Here is a 17,130-nt window from a genome sequence, read left to right as displayed (position 1 = left end):
GACCGCGGGATTGCTGCAACGGTCGTTAAGTGTGAAAAGCGGTCACTTCTTTCGTTGCCTTCGTAACTTTGAACGGTCACTAAATGAATGGTTGTTAGGAGGCAACACTAACTGGCATTCTGCGGCTCTGAAGCGATGCATTTGACGGGCATGAAAGTGGCTGGCCGTCTGTTTTCACTCCTAGGTGAATTCAAGATGCTCGATCTGCCGTATCCCACAGACCCCGCATTGCGCTCTACGTTCAAAGGGCTCCGTTTTTAAGCCGGAGTGCAATCGAAGATAATGCAGATGAACCATCTTCCGGTCGAGCTCCGGATGGCGTCTGATCTCCGCTCCTTCCGGCGCGATCTCAAAACCTACCTTTTTGAACAAGCTGGCCTGGCCTGATGGGATGGGGTTGGGTTTTATAAATTGATCTTAACTTTTTAATCTGTATTAATTTATTATGGGCATTGCTGTTTAATTACTTCTTAATTTTTGTATCTTGTTTTTTATTATGTATTGCCCTGTTCACCGCCCTGAGTCCTTCGGGAGAAGGGCGGTATACAAATTAAATTAATAAAATAATAAATAATAATAAATGTGTTGAATGAGGCTTATGCAGGCTTCTTCTTTTTTTTTTTAACCATCGTGGGCATTTTAGAGAAGTTGATTTTCTCAGCGGTAGAAGGCTAAGAATGGAGAACTTGTGGCCAGCCACGTTAAGAGGAGAGCGCAGATGCTGCTTACGGAGTGGGGAGGAGGCCTCGTTTTGGCTGCTTTTACATTTCCCTTTCCACTAAACAACCTCAGCACAGCAGGGTTCACGCAGGGATGAAAATGAAGACCGAACAGTGACCTCTATGCCGATGGAACCTTTAAGCCAGCCTGCCAAGGCTACTTTGGCAGGGCGCTGAACTCATCGGTCAACCTTTAAAAAACGTGGGCTCTGATCTCAGTTAACTGATAGGAACAGGAGAGCATGCAAAATGTGGTCCCTAAAGGCAAGATGGTGACCCTCAGGGTACAGTCAAAGCTCCGTCTGTTTTGTTTTTTTTAATGTGCATTACACACGATAAACAGGCAAAGCTTTGTTTGCGCTCTCATCCTCAGGCGCAAAAGACTTAGGTCCACCTGTGGAAGTCCAGTTAAATAGATTTACTGCTACTCACGCCTAGGTACAGCAATATTCTCAAGAAACGGTGAGCAGCTGCTTGGAGTTAGATGAGGGTCAACCCAATTCAAGGGAGGTTGGAATGAGTCTGCTTGTGACTTTGTAGGAATTCTAGGCTGATCCCTCTTTTTAACTCTGCCCCCAGGTTCTGCCATTTCTTCTTCTCACTTTTTTTTAGGGACACCTTTGAGTTGTGTGATGCTTTGGATTCAGTTGGAGAGAGGGGTTTCAAACGCAGTGGCCCGCCGGCCAGTTTGCAATTTTTTAAAATATGTATGCGCTTTCCAAAGCACAAATCCAATGCATTAAAACAATGCTTTTCAAACTGTTTCCCAAACAGTTTCATTTTGTGCTCTTTGTGAAGGCAAGAGTGGGAAATCCACAGTTAACCCAGGTGGGTGCTTGGAAAATGGCAATAACGGCATCACAGCCCCTTCAGCTACTGCAGAACATTCATTGTGAATTGCTAACCAGCAAGATTCCAATCCTCTTTTCTTAAAATAACATTTTGCACTGATTGCTTGACTTCTGTGTAACCATTAGCTCTGCAAAACCGTTAATGGGTTTGCGTGTTGCCATCCAAAGAAAAGTCACTTTTATCCGATTTTGGGGAATTTACCCAGGTATGAAGATCAACAACCTAAGATATGCAGATGATACCACTCTAATGGCAGAAAGTGAAGAGGAACTAAAGAGCCTCTTGTTGCGGGTGAAGAAGGAAAGTACAAAAGTTGGGCTGAAACTTAACATTAAGAAAACCAAGATCATGGTATCAGGCCCTCTCAATTCCTGGCAAATAGATGGGAAAGAAATGGAGGTAGTGACAGATTTTATTTTCCTGGGCCCCAAGATCACTGCAGATGGGGACTGTAGCCAAGAAATGAAAAGACGCTTGCTCCTTGGGAGGAAAGCCATGGCAAACCTAGACAGCACACTAAAAAGCAGACATCACCCTGTCAACAAAAGTGCGTATAGTCAAGGCTATGGTCTTCCCAGTTGCAATGTATGGCAGTGAAAGTTGGACCATAAGAAAGGCTGAGCGCCAAAGAATTGAGGCCTTTGAACTATGGTGCTGGAGAAGACTCCTGCGAGTCCCTTGCACTGCAAGGCGATCAAACCACTCAGTCCTAGAGGAGATCAATCCTGACTGCTCTTTAGAAGGCCAGATCCTGAAGCTAAAACTCAAACACTTTGGCCGCCTAATGAGAAGGAAGGACTCACTGGAGAAGAGCCTCATGCTGGGAAAGATTGAGGGCAAGAGAAGAAGTGGACGACAGAGAAGGAGGTGGCTGGATGGAGTCCCTGAAGCAGTAGGCGTGAGCCTAAATGGACTCCAGAAGATGGTAGAGGACAGGAAGGCCTAGAGGAACGTTGTCCATGGGGTCGCGATGGGTCGGACACGACTTCGCAACTAACAACAACCCAGGTATGGGAAGCACTGTATTGGACTGTAATGGGCTGTAGGAATGACCTGGAGGAGCAGGAAGAACAGCTGCCCCCAAGACAACAGTCAGATAAAAGAAATTTGAGGTGAGGTGAGTTGAGACAGAAATGTAATTTAAGAAAGCATCTCATGCTTGATCTTCTTTAGTCCTCTCAAAGATAAGGCAAGGGCGTGGATTCAGACTTGCAAGAGTCAGTTAAACTAACCGTATAATAAAAATAGTATTAGCATTCATAACTTTGGTTTCTCAATCTGGTTTACCTCAAAGGGCTGACACTGATAGTCTTAACTGATAGCCATTTCTAAAAAAAAAGTGATATGCAGGCTCAAACATTTAATAACAGCTCTATAGCAGTGGTTCTCAACTTTTTCTTCACTAGGGAGACCCTTTAAATACCTTTTGTGGCCACAGACCATGGCCATGGACCTCCAAGACTTAGGATTTAAATCATAACATTTCTTCAAGCCTTTGCAGACCCCTGTGACATCGTCCCCCACCCCCCAGGGTCCTCAGACCACAGGTTGAGAACCACTGCTCTACAGAATCTATTTCCAAACACAATGTGCTGAAAACCGAGCTATAGATTTTCAGGGTCTTCATAGTCTGTTGACTGTTGATTTTGGTTGGTCTGATCCATCAAGAATCTCATGTTCAAATGTTGCTTATGAGCCACTCACCAAACACAGCCATCTACAACCTGGTTAATGCTGGGATTTGCAGTCTTCAGCATCTACAAGGCAGCTAGTTAGGGACTAACCGGACCAGGGCTCTTCAAACTTGGCCCTTTTATGACTTGTGGACTTCGACTCCCAGAATTCCTCGGGCAGCGTGCCCGCTGGCTGAGGAATTCTGGGAGTCGAAGTCCACAAGTCATAAAAGAGCCAAATTGGAGGACCCCTGAACCAGACCGTTTAGATTAAGTCCATCACAGCTAGTTCTTGACTTACAACTATAATGAAACCTGCCCATTACGGCCATAAGCTGTGGCAATCAGCACATAACCAGACCTGATTTTTGGCAGTGATCGCTAAGGGAACATCGCGGTCATATAGCAAACACCACGACTTTTAAGGGAATCCACTGCTTGCTATGGGGCATTTTTGCAAAAAAAACGGAAGTAAACACCCGTTTTCAGCCAAAGCATTGTAAATAACGATCACATGAGCCCAGCTCTAAATGTGGGTCAGGTGCTGTGTTCATGGGACTGTCAGGAGGGGCAGCTGTCAGAACTTCGGAACTTGAGTCATAAGTACTCCTCCTTTTCAGCTCGGTCTGTTGTAACTTAGCAATTTAACTGTTGCTAAGCGGCCAGCCGTAAGTCAAGGACTACCTCTAACTAAAAAAAAAAGTGGAAATGAGCTTAGGTTTCTGGAGACAAGAACCGTTCGGTTCTCAGTGGTCTGGAAAATTGCTATATTCCAACCTTACCCATGTCTCTTTTCGAACTTCAGTTGAGGTGTCCACATAGATCAGATGAGTAGCCGTCAAATACAGTGTCCCGTTTGCTGCTTTCTTGTTGGTATAACGATCTAGCAACTTGACATTTTCTACCTGTAGGGCAGAGAGGAGAAGAAAAAAAGAAGAAGAAAAGAAACCAGAATAGAACAAACCAATTACAACGTGTCTAAAAAAGGCCGAATGCACCAGATCAGTCACCCAGCATGGAAAGCTTTTGCACCACTGTGCGGCTCTCCATCTTTGCACCAGCAAGGAAGTGAGTAATTACTGAAGAGATGGAAAAAATGGTATCCTTCTTCTAATTAAGCCCAGCGCCTCATCGTGCTGCGATGGGATGCCAATCAAGGTCAAAGTTGTAATCTTCGCACACTGGGTTGCCCATCATAAAGAAAAATCATTTCTAGGCGACTTAAGAAAGGAACCTTTTATAATTGGGAATTAGGCTTCATGTTACACGTTTCTATTATTGTTGTTGTTGTTGTTGTTGTTATTATTATTTACATTGGGTTATATATTGCGAGTCCCTTGGACTGCAAGGTGATCAAACCAGTCAGTCCTAGAGGAGATCCACCCTGACTGCTCTTTAGAAGGCCAGATCCTGAAGTTGAGACTCAAATACTTTGGCCACCTAATGAGAAGGAAGGACTCACTGGAGAAGAGCCTAATGGTGGGAAAGGTTGAGGGCAAGAGAAGAAGGGGACGACAGAGAATGAGGTGGCTGGATGGAGTCACTGAAGCAGTAGGCGTGAGCTTAAATGGACTCCAGAAGATGGTAGAGGACAGGAAGGCCTGGAGGAACGTTGTCCATGGGCTCGCAATGCGTCGGACATGACTTCGCAACTAACAACAACAACCCCCCATTACAGGTTTTTGGCATGAGGTTCAGCTATTCAGCCAACTTGAGAACAAGGAGTTCTGCCTGCAGGGGTGAGAATCAGGGGCCAAGATGATGGCGGGGTTTGCAAGAAGAATGACTTTCTGTCAAGGGAAAAAAATAATTATAGGGCTCCTCGTTTTGCCTCACTTCACACGATTTCAACCAGAGAAGCTGGAGGCATAAAATCCAGAACGAGTACTTATGAGACAACAGGGAGGTCACTTTTGGCTCCGGAAATAAATTTCTGCCCCTAAGCACCCAATCAAATATATCTTACCTCCTTAGTCTACAGTGCTCATCTTCATAATCCACGCTGTACTACCTGGTTTTTGCTGACGGTGCTTGAGAAGCCAGCAAACTAGTTACGAGGAAATGGAAGTTCTCCAGATGATGAGACCAAAGTCTTAGCAACTCAGCCACCTGGGGCAAGAGGGGTTGGGATTGGGAGTTGTCGTCCAGCCAGATCTGGAGGGAGACAGGATTCCCATCCCTGCACCAACGAGCACAGATTCAAGAGTCCTAAAGTCTAAGGCAGGGGTGCCCAACCTTTCTGGCTTTGCAAACCGATTGGGGGGGGGGAGAGAGAGGGTGGATGGTTCCGCCCACACAGCGGGCAAGCACATGCAGCTCCGTTTCTGCCAACGCAAGTCGAGCTGCATGCGTGAGAGCACTCACCCGTCGCTTGGGTGGCCTGGTTTGTGGCTGCAGCCTGGGGGTGGGTGGGCTGGAGACCCCTGGTCTAAGGGACCTGGTCTATGGAGATTGCCAATCATCCAGGTCTTCATTATTCCAGAAGGCAATTGGACTTTCTTGTGGGTTGTTGATTTTTTCCTTGGAAAACATTTCGCTTCTCGTCCCGGAAGCTTCAATCAATCTCCAGTGAAGGGGAAAATTCTCCAGTGAAGGAAAAAAACAACAATGGGTTGTTGTTCTATACCAGGGATCTCCAAACTTTGAGACTTGTGTCCCAATGGTGCTTTTTCATGACCTCTGGACTGAAGAAGCTTCTTGGAAGCGAAACGTCTTCAAAGAAAAACAAGAGAGTCCAGCTGCCTCATGAAAAAGCACCTTTGGGACAGCCATGACCTGCATCTTCATAGACGAGGGGTAGGCAACCTCGGCTCTTTTATGACTCATGGACTTCAACTCCCAGAATTCCTGAGCCAGCTGGCTCAGGAATTCTGGGAGTTGAAGTCCATGAGTCATAAAAGAGCCGAGGTTGCCTACCCCTGCCATAGATGTTTAAGACTTCTGGACTTCAACTCCGAAAATGGGAGTTGGCTGGGGAATTCCGGGCGCCGAAGTCCACAAGTCTTAAAGTTGCCAAGTTGACTTCTGCTCTCCATGGTAACCCATTCCACTGATGGACAGCTCTTGCTCTGTCAAGAGGTTCTCCCTCGTGTCAAATCTGTATCTACATCCTTGGAACTTCCATCCGACTCTTAACTCTCTGGGGCGTCTGAACGTCACAGCCCTCCAGATAGTTGAAGAAGACCATCGTATCTCCTTCCAACCTTCTCTCCTGCCATCTAAACATAAAGGTAGTCCTCAACTTACGACCACAAAAATGAGCCCAAAATTTCTGTGGCTAAGCAAGACAATTGTCAAGTGAATTTTGCCCCACTTAACGGCTTTTCTGATCGCAATTGTTAAGTGGATCACTCCAGCTGTTTAAGTTAGTTCCAGGGTTGCTAACCTGGCTTCCCCCCCACCCCGCCGACTTTGCTTGTCAGAAGATCATAAAAGGGGATTCCCATGACCCCGGAACGCTGCAACTGTCATAAACATGGGTCACTTTGCTGAGCAGCTGAATTTTGATCACAGGGACCGTGGGGATGCCGAAGTATGAAAACAATCATAGAGTCCCTTTTTTCCAGGGCTGTTCTAACTTTGAGCGGTCACTAAATGAGCTGTTGTAAGTCAAGGGCTACCTGCACTTAGGTCTTTTAACCATTCCTTGGAGGAGCAGGGAATTCAACAGGTGAGTGTCAATGTTTGCAAGCTGATAAAAAGAGGCCTCCCCAAAGAACATTCCAAGTGGGGGAGTTCGTGGACCCCTCATAGTAGCGGGTCAGACCCATTATGAAGTGAAACGTATCCTTGACTCTAGAATCTTTAAGGGAATATTGTAGTACCTAGTACAATGGAAGGGATACCCATGGTCTGAAGCTATTTGGGTGAAGTCTAGCGATGTAAAAGCTGACAGGCTTATCAAACAGTTTTGTGAGAAACACCCCAACAAACCAAGCGTCAGCCCCTAACTTGTGTTTGTTCACATTACGGGACCTGTTCTTTTTGTAAGGGGGGCCGGATGTCAATGCTGCAAACATTGACAGGTTTTTTGCGCTGACAATATAAGAGACAGCCTTTTGTATGAACTGCTTCACTTTGAATCATGTAGGGAGGGAATTTTCTAACAACTATTTTGAGAGGATAAGAAACCCAAGTACGGAATGGGAGGAGAGACCTCATATGTGAAACTAATTGGATAATGTGATTTATGACGTGTAGATAAGGGCAGGGATTATGTGTGTGTTACGATGGGTTTGGGGGGAGAGGAAATTTCAGATTCTGGCATCCCTCCATGAGTGCTGATGTTTCGTTTCATTACTCAGACTTTTTAGATAAATAATATGCCTGCATTTTGTTTGATTTGTCTTATTCATCGGAACCATGAGAGTGAGCATGACCAAATAAGAAACAAAAGGAAGCTGTTGGGATAGACAGGGCAGCCCAACCCTTGACCAGGTAAGGATGAAGTCAAGGAACAACAACAAAAAAAAACTCACCCTAGATGCTAAGCGTGTCACGGCGGGTGGAACAGAGGACCCTGTACAAAAGCATGGACATGCCCTGGACCACTGCATGCATGCTCCAAACTTACTTCGGAAAGGAAATGGAGAAATAAGAAAGCTATCACCCGATATTTCAGAAATTGCTGTACAAAGTTCTAACACAATTATAGGCAGTGGCAGGATTCAAATAGGGGAAACAACCGGTTCTCTGTGTGGATGCCGCTTCCGGACGTCCGTCCTGGGCCTGGGCAACAAAAAAGGAGCTACCGGTTCTGCTGAAGTGGTGCGAACCGGTTGGATCCCACTGCTGGTTATAGGCGGCCCTTGACTTATGACTGGGTCATTTAGAGACTGTTCAAATTTCTGACAGACCTACCTAGGGGGGATACTTAGGACAAAGACTGGGCAGCCCCCCCACACACACACCTGTGCGGTCGTGTGACTGCATTTCGGGTACTTGGCAACCCGGCCTGCCTTTATGGCCATTTGCACTGTCCCAAAATCACAAGACCCTGTTTTAGGACGGTTTGCCCAAACCCTGAATTTGCTTCCTGTTTTTGGCAAAAAGCGGCCCACTAGCAAACAACTGGTTTGCTTAAGGACCACGGCGGTCATTCAACCGTGGTGGTCACTTTACGGCCATCATATTTACTTAACGACCGCTGCAAAAAAAAGGTCATAAAATAGGGTTGTTCACGTGGGTGTCCCTTTTTACAACTGGCACAACTTACCACCGTAATGGGCAGGCTCTTGTTACGATCGTAAGTTGAGCAGCACCTGTATAAAAACTCAGGTAAAGCAGCTCCTATGATAGATAAAGCACGGTGGGATAATCTCCTATACAGGGGTAGGCAACCTTGGCTCTTTTATGACTCGTGGACTTCAACTCTCAGAATTCCTGAGCCAACATGGCTCAGCTTGGAAACCTCTCCCTTTCCCCTCAGCATGGCTGGCTCAGGAATTCTGGGAGTTGAAGTCCACAAGTCATAAAAGAGCCAAGGTTGCCTACTCCTGTCCTCATGTAAAAGAGCCAAGGTTGCCTCCTTATGTACGGTCACTCATGCACTCGTGACCTCTCGTCTGGACTACTGCAATGCTCTCTACATGGGGCTGCCCTTGAGGACCACTCGGAGGCTCCAACTGGTACAGAATGCAGCCGCGAGAGTTGTCTTGGGAGTCTCCCGATACTCCCATGTTACACCTCTGCTCCGTGAGCTGCATTGGTTACCAGTTGTCTTCCGGGTGAGATTCAAGGTACTGGTAATGGTGTTTAAGGCCCTACATGGCAGGGGTCCGGAGTACCTTAGGGAACACCTGCTGCCGGCATCAACTTCCCTCCGCCCTGTGCGTTCCCACAGAGAGGGCCTCCTCAGGGTGCCACCGATCAGAGAATGTCGATTGGTGGCCCCCAGGGGGAGGTCCTTCTCTGTGGGCGCCCCGGAGCTATGGAATCGGTTGCCGGTTGAGCTCCGGATGGCGCCCGATCTTCGCTCCTTCCGTCGCGATCTGAAGACTCACTTATTTGAACAAGCCGGCCTGGCCTGATGGGGGATGGGTTGGGTTTTTATGGTCATTTTTAACATATGTATTTACTGTTTTTAGTTGGGCATATGTTTAATTTTCTTTTAACTTTTGTATTTTTGTATTTTTTTATATATCTGCCCTGTTCACCGCCCTGAGTCCTTCGGGAGAAGGGCGGTATATAAATAAAATTATTATTATTATTATTATTATTATTATTATTATTATTATTATTATTATTATTATTATTATTATTATTATTATTATTATTCATTGGAATCACACTTCAATCACCCAATATTTCTCGTGCAATTATTTCTTACTCTTTCTATGAGATGTAAAACCTTCTATCATATTAGGCACTTGATGCTGTTTGGACCGGATATTCCATATACTGGATTCACCCCACATTCCACATTTAGCACCCCATCGCGGAACACAGAATAACAGTACAATGGGTTTGCTTAATATCTACGGTGTTCATTTAATGACCATCACAAAAACTGTTGTACAGTTGGGTCTGGTGAATAACCACCATGAGTTATGATGGTAATTCCAGGCTTTTATGGTTGTAGATCGAGGACTTGCAACTAGCTTTGGTGTCTAAGCCAGACGGAGCCCTCAATCCTAATCCAGTCAATCATTCCTGTTCGGACATTTCATTTTATTTTAGCAAAGGTCCTTCTTCTGATTACTCTCAGTGCCACCAAAGGCCCCTAAAGCAGGAGTCCCCAACCCACGGTCCGTGGACCGGTACCGGGCCGTGGCATGCCAGCAATCGGTCGGCCCAAACAAGCAAAGCCCCATCCATAGGATGCAGGCAGCACACAAAACCACACACTCTCCGGTCCGGAGAAAAACATCTCTCCAAGTAACCAGTCCCTGGTACCCCGAAGGTTGGTCACCTCTGCCCTAAAGCTTCAGCATAACTGCAAAAACTTTCAACGTTGCCTCTTTCAAGAGGAGAGCTGGCCAAACTACAGCACTGAGCAATTTAGCCTCAGCAGAGCCAGCTCTCACAACGAAATGGGATTTAAGCAACCATTGAGATTTAAAAGTCCCACCAGTCCAACATTTTTGCCGTTAAGTAATGAGTTAGTTACCTTTGAACCAAAATCTGACTACAATGCAACATCACAGCTCCTACAGATTCTTGGAGCCCTTTCTGGCAATCGTTATCTCCCACTAGCCAGGATCGCTGAAAACTAACCACCAAGCTGTGTCAGGATCTTACTTGCAAGAACTGCCCTGTAACTTTTTTCAGTGCAAGGGGAAAAAAGACCTAGGCACTAGCTGAGAGACAAAGGGCAGCTGTGCAACCCAACACAGGTCTTCTGCCTCTAAATTTAAAATATGCATTTGTCTCTATTCCAGGTCATTTACAAGCCATCTCTCCCCCCCCACACACCCTTCCTTCCCCATTTGGCATTTTTCAGGAGTGTCACAAGATTTATCTCCGTGTAAGGAGAGAGGCAACAGAAACTTAGACCTCTACATTTCCGGACACTGTTCTTACAAAAAAAAAAAAAAAGGAAATAAGTTACTGGCTTTCCTACGACTTCCTTTTTTCCAACAGGAAAGAAATTGGATGGGGTTAGAAATACTGTGTTCTTTCCATTTTCTCACTTTAGGGAAATGGGAGGGAGCAATAATTGAGAAGGAGAGTGCAAAACTTGGGTTGAAACTAAACATTAAGAAAACCAAGATCATGGCATCCGGCCCTCTCAATTCCTGGCAAATAGATGGGGAAGAAATGGAGGTAGTGACAGATTTTATTTTCCTGGGCTCCAAGATCACTGCAGATGGGGACTGTAGTCAAGAAATTAAAAGACGCTTGCTCCTGGGGAGGAAAGCCATGGCAAATCTAGACAGCACACTAAAAAGCAGAGACATCACCCTGTCAACAAAAGTGCGTATAGTCAAGGCTATGGTCTTCCCAGTTGCAATGTATGGCAGTGAAAGTTGGACCATAAGAAAGGCTGAGCGCCAAAGAATTGAGGCCTTTGAACTATGGTGCTGGAGAAGACTCCTGCGAGTCCCTTGGACTGCAAGGCCATCAAACCGGTCAGTCCTAGAGGAGATCAACCCTGACTGCTGTTTAGAAGGCCAGATCCTGAAGCTGAAACTCAAATACTTTGGCCACCTAATGAGAAGGAAGGACTCACTGGAGAAGAGCCTCATGCTGGGAAAGGTGGAGGGCAAGAGAAGAAGGGGATGACAGAGAAGGAGGTGGCTGGATGGAGTCACTGAAGCAGTAGGCGTGAGCTTAGATCAGACATGTAAAACCCAAGGCCCGGGGGCCGGATGCGGCCCGCGAAGTGGTTTCATGAGGCCCGCGAAGCCATCCTGGAAACAGTGAGGGAACGGCACCCACTGCCTTGGCCCTGGCCCAGGGACCCTCTTTCTGCCAAAGACCCTCAGATCTGTCCCACTCCTGCCCAGGCCCCCATAGGCACCCTTGATGCGAACGATGCAGAGCTGGCCACGCCCACCCAGTAGGCCATACGCACTCTAGCCACGCCCACCCAGTAGGCCACGCCCACCCTGGCTATACCCACCCGGCCCCCTGAGGGCAACCGCAATGCTGATGTGGCCCTCAATGAAATTGAGTTTGACACCCCTGGCTTAGATGGACTCCAGAAGATGGTAGAGGACAGGAAGGCCTGGAGGAACATTGTCCATAGGGTCGCCATGGGTCGGACACAACTTCGCAACTAACAACAACAACAACAATAATTGAAGGAAATGGGTCTGGGGTAGGTAAGCTTTCAATGCTGGAAAGATACTTTGATTTCCACAACGGACAAATGGCTCCAGAATTGATGGGAGTTAGCAGAGGTGGCTAAATTGACTGCTTTGATTAAAGAAAAGAATACAATTGTTGTTGTTTCTACTTGGAAACTGCTTTGGGACTTTGCGCTTGATTTTGGGTTTTGCTGATTAGATAGGTTTGTTGTTATAAAATATTACGTAAAAGTAAAAAGCTGACGTTGTATGTTATTACCTTATTCTACTGAGCCAAAAGGAATCGGAAGTCAATGCTTTTTTGTTTTCCTTTTTACCCTATACAGAATAACAGAGTTGGAAGGGAACTTGGAGGTCTTCTAGTCCAGCCCCCCGCTCAAGCAGGAGAACCTATACCCGTGGTAGCGAACCTATGGCACGGATGCCACAGGTGGCATGCAGAGCCCTCTCTGTGGGCACGCGCGCCGTCACCCCAGTCCCAGGCCTTTCAGCTGGGTTTTATAAAATCTTTTCGCTTTAGGCCTCTGCTGCCATGTGCAAAAAAAAAAAGGTTCGATCAATCAATTTCAACTTCTTGGGGGGGGAAAGTTCTCGCAAAGTTGGAATTGATTTAACTTTTTAGTCCCACCCAGTCTGTCGTTACCACTGCAACCACGCCCACCCAATGGGCCATGCCCACCAATTGGCCACACCCACCCAAAGGGCCACGCCCATCCAGCACCGGATGATACGTAAGTGGGTTTTGGGTTGCAGTTTGGGTACTCGGTCTCTAAAAGGTTCGCCATCACTGACCTATGCCATCTCAGACAAGTGACTGTCCAGTCTTTTCTTAAAAGCCTCCAGTGATGGAGCGCCCACAACTTCTGGAAGCAATTGGTTCCACTAATTAATTGTTCTCACTGTTAGGAAGTTTCTCCTTAGTTCTAGGCTGCTTCTCTCCTTAATTAGTTTTCCTCTTTCGCTTCTCCTTCCCTATCTTCGTTTTTCTTTGCATTTCTGTTTTTTATATTTCATGGTTTTCTTGAAACCATGAACTTTCAGTGCACCTGAAGAATCCAAGCCCCCCAACCCCAAGCCGAGAAGTGCCACTGGAACAATTTTGAAAGCAATCTTCTCATTATGAACTCCATCTAAAACAGATAGGATGTGCAATTTTACATGCTTTGGGATCCTTTGGAAGGCCTGCTGCTTCCAAACATCCCTGAAAACAAGTTTGCGGCCTCATAAAATAAACCAATTATCTTCCCGACCCTTTTATGCAGTTTGGAAACTTCAGCAGAGCCTCTTCTAAGGGTTGTCCAGCTTCCCAGCAGCACATTTAATGGGAACATTTTTATTGCTGGAAACACTCACTGGGCTACTGACATGGCCAGCTGCTCAAAGCAATAATCTGGATGGGTAAAAATAATCTTCCTTTCAGAGAATAAAACACGGAGAGACAAATATAGCAGGCAAACAAAGAGGTTTGCAAGGGAATTTTAATACCGTGGCTCTAATTAGAGCCCCAAAGGATGCACTCTGCACGTGCTCCCAAAGCCTTCTAAGGATCCTATACATTCTAGTACTTATTTCCCGGCTGTTTGAATTGAGAAAAATAATAATAATAATAATCACACCCTGGAGCTAGAGATACAAAAAGCTCCAACTTGTGCAGTGCAGAGCAGAGCAAAAGGTTGGTGGAGATGGGGACAAGTACAGCTACAACTGTGATTTGAATTTCCATTGATAAACAAGGCAGCTGTCAAGCCAATCATGCCCAACTTTACAACCGGTTTCCCCACAAATGTTAAAAGAATCACTGAAGCTGTTAAGTAAATCATAATAACTAAGAGAAAGAGGATTCAATTTATTTTAAGACACGGGATAAATTTTACCAATGGTTAGGAAAACGAACTAGCGAGAAATGAATGTGATATGTTATTTTGAATATATACTAGTAAGGAGAATGATATGTATTGACCAACTGATACCATTTATGATTATCGTTTAGCATATACATTACAGCTATTTACTATTATATTAATTAGCATTAACTGAACATATGAACCCGGACAATAGTCTGTTTGCTAAAGCTTGAAAATGTTACTGGGGGGCAACCCCAATGTTGTTCCCAACCCCGTCCCAACCCCAATCCTTATCCTAACCCCACCCCGAACCTTAATCCCTACCCTGGTCCTTCCCCTGCCCCAAGCTTACAAAATTCAATAAAAACCTTTATAATAAAAAAGTAAATAGGACCTTAGAGGTCTTCTAGTCCAACCCCCTGATCAAGCAGGAGACCTCTGAACCATTCCAGTATTTGTAGTTCCAGCAGCTGTAATTGTTAAAGAAATCACTGCAGTTGTTAAGTGAATCAAGCAGTTGTTAAGCAAATCCATCTTCTTCCCCCATTGACTTTGCTGGTAGGCAGCTTGCAAATGAACCTTCTCAGGATCCAGCAATCATCATCAATACATCCCGGTTGCCTAGCGCCCAAATTTTGATCACATGACCACGGAGAGGCTGTGACCATTGTTAAGTGTGGTTGTCAGTCACTTGTTTTCCAGTGCTGTTGTAATTTTGAACAATTGCTAAACGGATGGCTGTTAAGTCAAGGACTACCTATTAAGATGATTTGTTGTAACCGCAGAGCGGAACATGTAACGCAGCATAAAATACAGTAACAATAAAAACAGTAAGATTGTAAAATAAAGTCATAAGAGGAAGAGTAGATGCCAACAGGTTGCCAGGAGACAAAGCCAAAGCTACAACTAAGAAATTAAGTATTTCTGAGTTTAAATGGGAGACAAGTTGAAAGTACTTGTATACAATGGTTGGAAACTGACCAAAGAGAGAAGCAACCTGGAATTAAGGAGAAACTTCCTGACAGTGAGGACAATCAACCAGTGGAACAGCTTGCCACCAGAAATCGTGGGCGCTCCATCACTGGAGGTTTGTAAGAAGAGGCTGGACAGTCACTTGTCTGAGATGGTATAAGTACTCCTGCTTGAGCAGGGGGCTGGACTAGAAGACCTCCAAGGTCTGGTCTACTCTACTCTACTCTACTCTAGCCCAATCTTGAATTTTGGGAAGAAAAAGAATGGAATCACAATTGTGGAGAAGCCATGCTCGTGTCTGCCTTGGCACCTCTTTTCAGCAGTAAAGCCAGATGTAACCAAAGAAAATGTCTTCTACGCATGTTCAGAGGACCCTTAGTCCTGCGATGTGAAATGTATCCTTTATCCCAGGATCCAAAATCCAGCTCCCCATTCTGCTTCAGATGGCTCTTTTAGCACCACACACGTACCACCAATGAGCAGAACCAATTTGTTCTATTAAAGGGCTGGCACCAGAGCACATGGGTCCACAAGACACACTGAGACGAGTGTATGTTTCAGAGGGTTGTGAGAACAGAGGCTTGGGAAAGGGACCCCACCTTCCTTCTCCCACCAGCTTGGAAGCAACTGTCCCTGAAAACAGCAACATTAACAGAGGCCTTCTCCAACTGGGTGCCCTCTGGAGATGCTGGACTGGCGTACCCATCATCCCCATCCAAATCAAGCTGGTGGTCCTGCCTTTGGAAGCAACATGGGTCTTCTCTGCTGTGCTGGCACTGCCGGCTCCAGCCCTGGGATATGGGGATGGGGGTGGTCTCGGATGCCAGGCCAGCACTACAATCCGGCCCTTGTTTTTACTTTGGTGGGCTTGAATAATAATAAATTACAAAATACCTTATTATAATTATTATTCTGTTCTTATCCTTTTCCACAAGTATATACAGTGCTGTATCTCCTATAAATTTATTTATTTATTTATTTATTGATGGGATTTATATCCCGCCCTATCTCTCGAAGGACTCAGGGCGGCTAACAACAAAACATATAATAAGTACAGAAATTAAGATAAAAATAAAATTAAAATCATCTGTGCAATAAATTAAAATTAAAAACTAAAAATAAATTAAAAATTGTAAATATAATTAATTAAAATGCCTGTCAGTCCAGGTCAGCCTGGTGGAAAAGGAGTGTTTTGAGGCTGCGGCGGAAGGATTGGAGATTTTGGGCCATCCGAAATGCATTTGAATGCATTTAAATGTCTTGTAAATGTATAATTGGATAATCATATGTATCCGTATATATAAACATAAATCACATTTTATAAAAAATATCATAAATGTAAACTATATACCAATATAGATGCAAGATTTATTTATACCTATGCATAACTATGTATATGAAAAAACAAATCGTATGTATACACATAGATACGGACACATTTATGCATACATGCACACACGCACACCCATAAATATATATATGTGGATGGATTTGTACCATAAATAAAAATAAACGTATCCACACATAGTATCTGTATGAATAGCTCAAGGCGGCTCCTGCGGATTCAGCACTGCAAGAAGGGCAACGCTGCATAAACTGATCTAATCAGTAAGCCAGTCGGCAACCCCGTTGCTCAGCCACGCTGCATTCACACCACCCCGCGCGCTCCTTCCTCGTCGGGGTCGTGACGCGCGTCGGGCGAGCTCGACGCGTGTCGCGGGTCAGTCCCACGTGGGAACCGCCCTCCCTCGGGCTCCGCAGCCCCTCGCCTCCCCCTCGGGCGAGCCCGGCCCCGCTCAGCACGTGGGAACGCAGCCCTTGGGGAGCGCGCGGGGCAGCGGACGGGCGCTCTGCACATGCCCAGAGACCGGAGCGCAGGTCCCCCCCCCTCCCGCCTCACCTTGGGCGTCGTGATGTACTCCATTGCCGAAGCCGGCGGCCTCTTCCACGTCCGGATCCCGCGAAGCCTCGCGAGACGCCGTGGAGGCGGCGCTTCGGGCGCCATCTTGCGTGAGGGCAGCTGCCCTTCCCCGGCGGAGCGCTGGAACGGGGGCCCGGCACTTGGAGTTCTTGCCCGCCTCCTACCGGGGGAACCCGCGAACTGCGCTCCCTTCCACGATCCGCGCTATGGCAAAGCTCTCCAAACATGGCAACTTTTAAGACTTGCGGGCTTCAACTCCCAGAATTCCCCAAACAGAAACAATCAAACCCATCACGTTAATCCCTCGTAAAAATATTTGTTTAGACTTAGCGTGCTATGCAAGCACCACCATTGTATATTGCTAATCAGTGAAATGCAAGTTGTGTGAAGGAGCCATTG

The 17,130-nt window shown here is 46.0% G+C and overlaps 1 protein-coding gene across 1 annotated transcript in view; it reads right to left on the bottom strand.

The window, feature by feature from the left end:
• The window catches only part of MTMR8 (myotubularin related protein 8), a 51,671-nt gene extending 34,935 nt beyond the window's left edge, over positions 1-16,736 (bottom strand). The window contains exons 1-2 of the mRNA XM_081336692.1: positions 16,711-16,736; positions 4,027-4,149 (exon numbers count right to left, since the gene is read on the bottom strand). Coding sequence (XP_081192818.1) covers positions 4,027-4,149; positions 16,711-16,734 — 147 coding nt within the window. The 5' untranslated portion in view covers positions 16,735-16,736. The remainder of the gene's footprint in view (positions 1-4,026; positions 4,150-16,710) is intronic.
• Between the last annotated feature and the right edge of the window lie 394 nt (positions 16,737-17,130).

This window comes from Vipera berus, assembly GCF_964194415.1.
Source record: "Vipera berus genome assembly, chromosome: 11".
NCBI classification, from domain to species: Eukaryota; Metazoa; Chordata; class Lepidosauria; order Squamata; family Viperidae; genus Vipera; species Vipera berus.
Note: the sequence above shows the minus strand (reverse complement) of the source record. Positions and strands in the feature narration are given on the sequence as shown.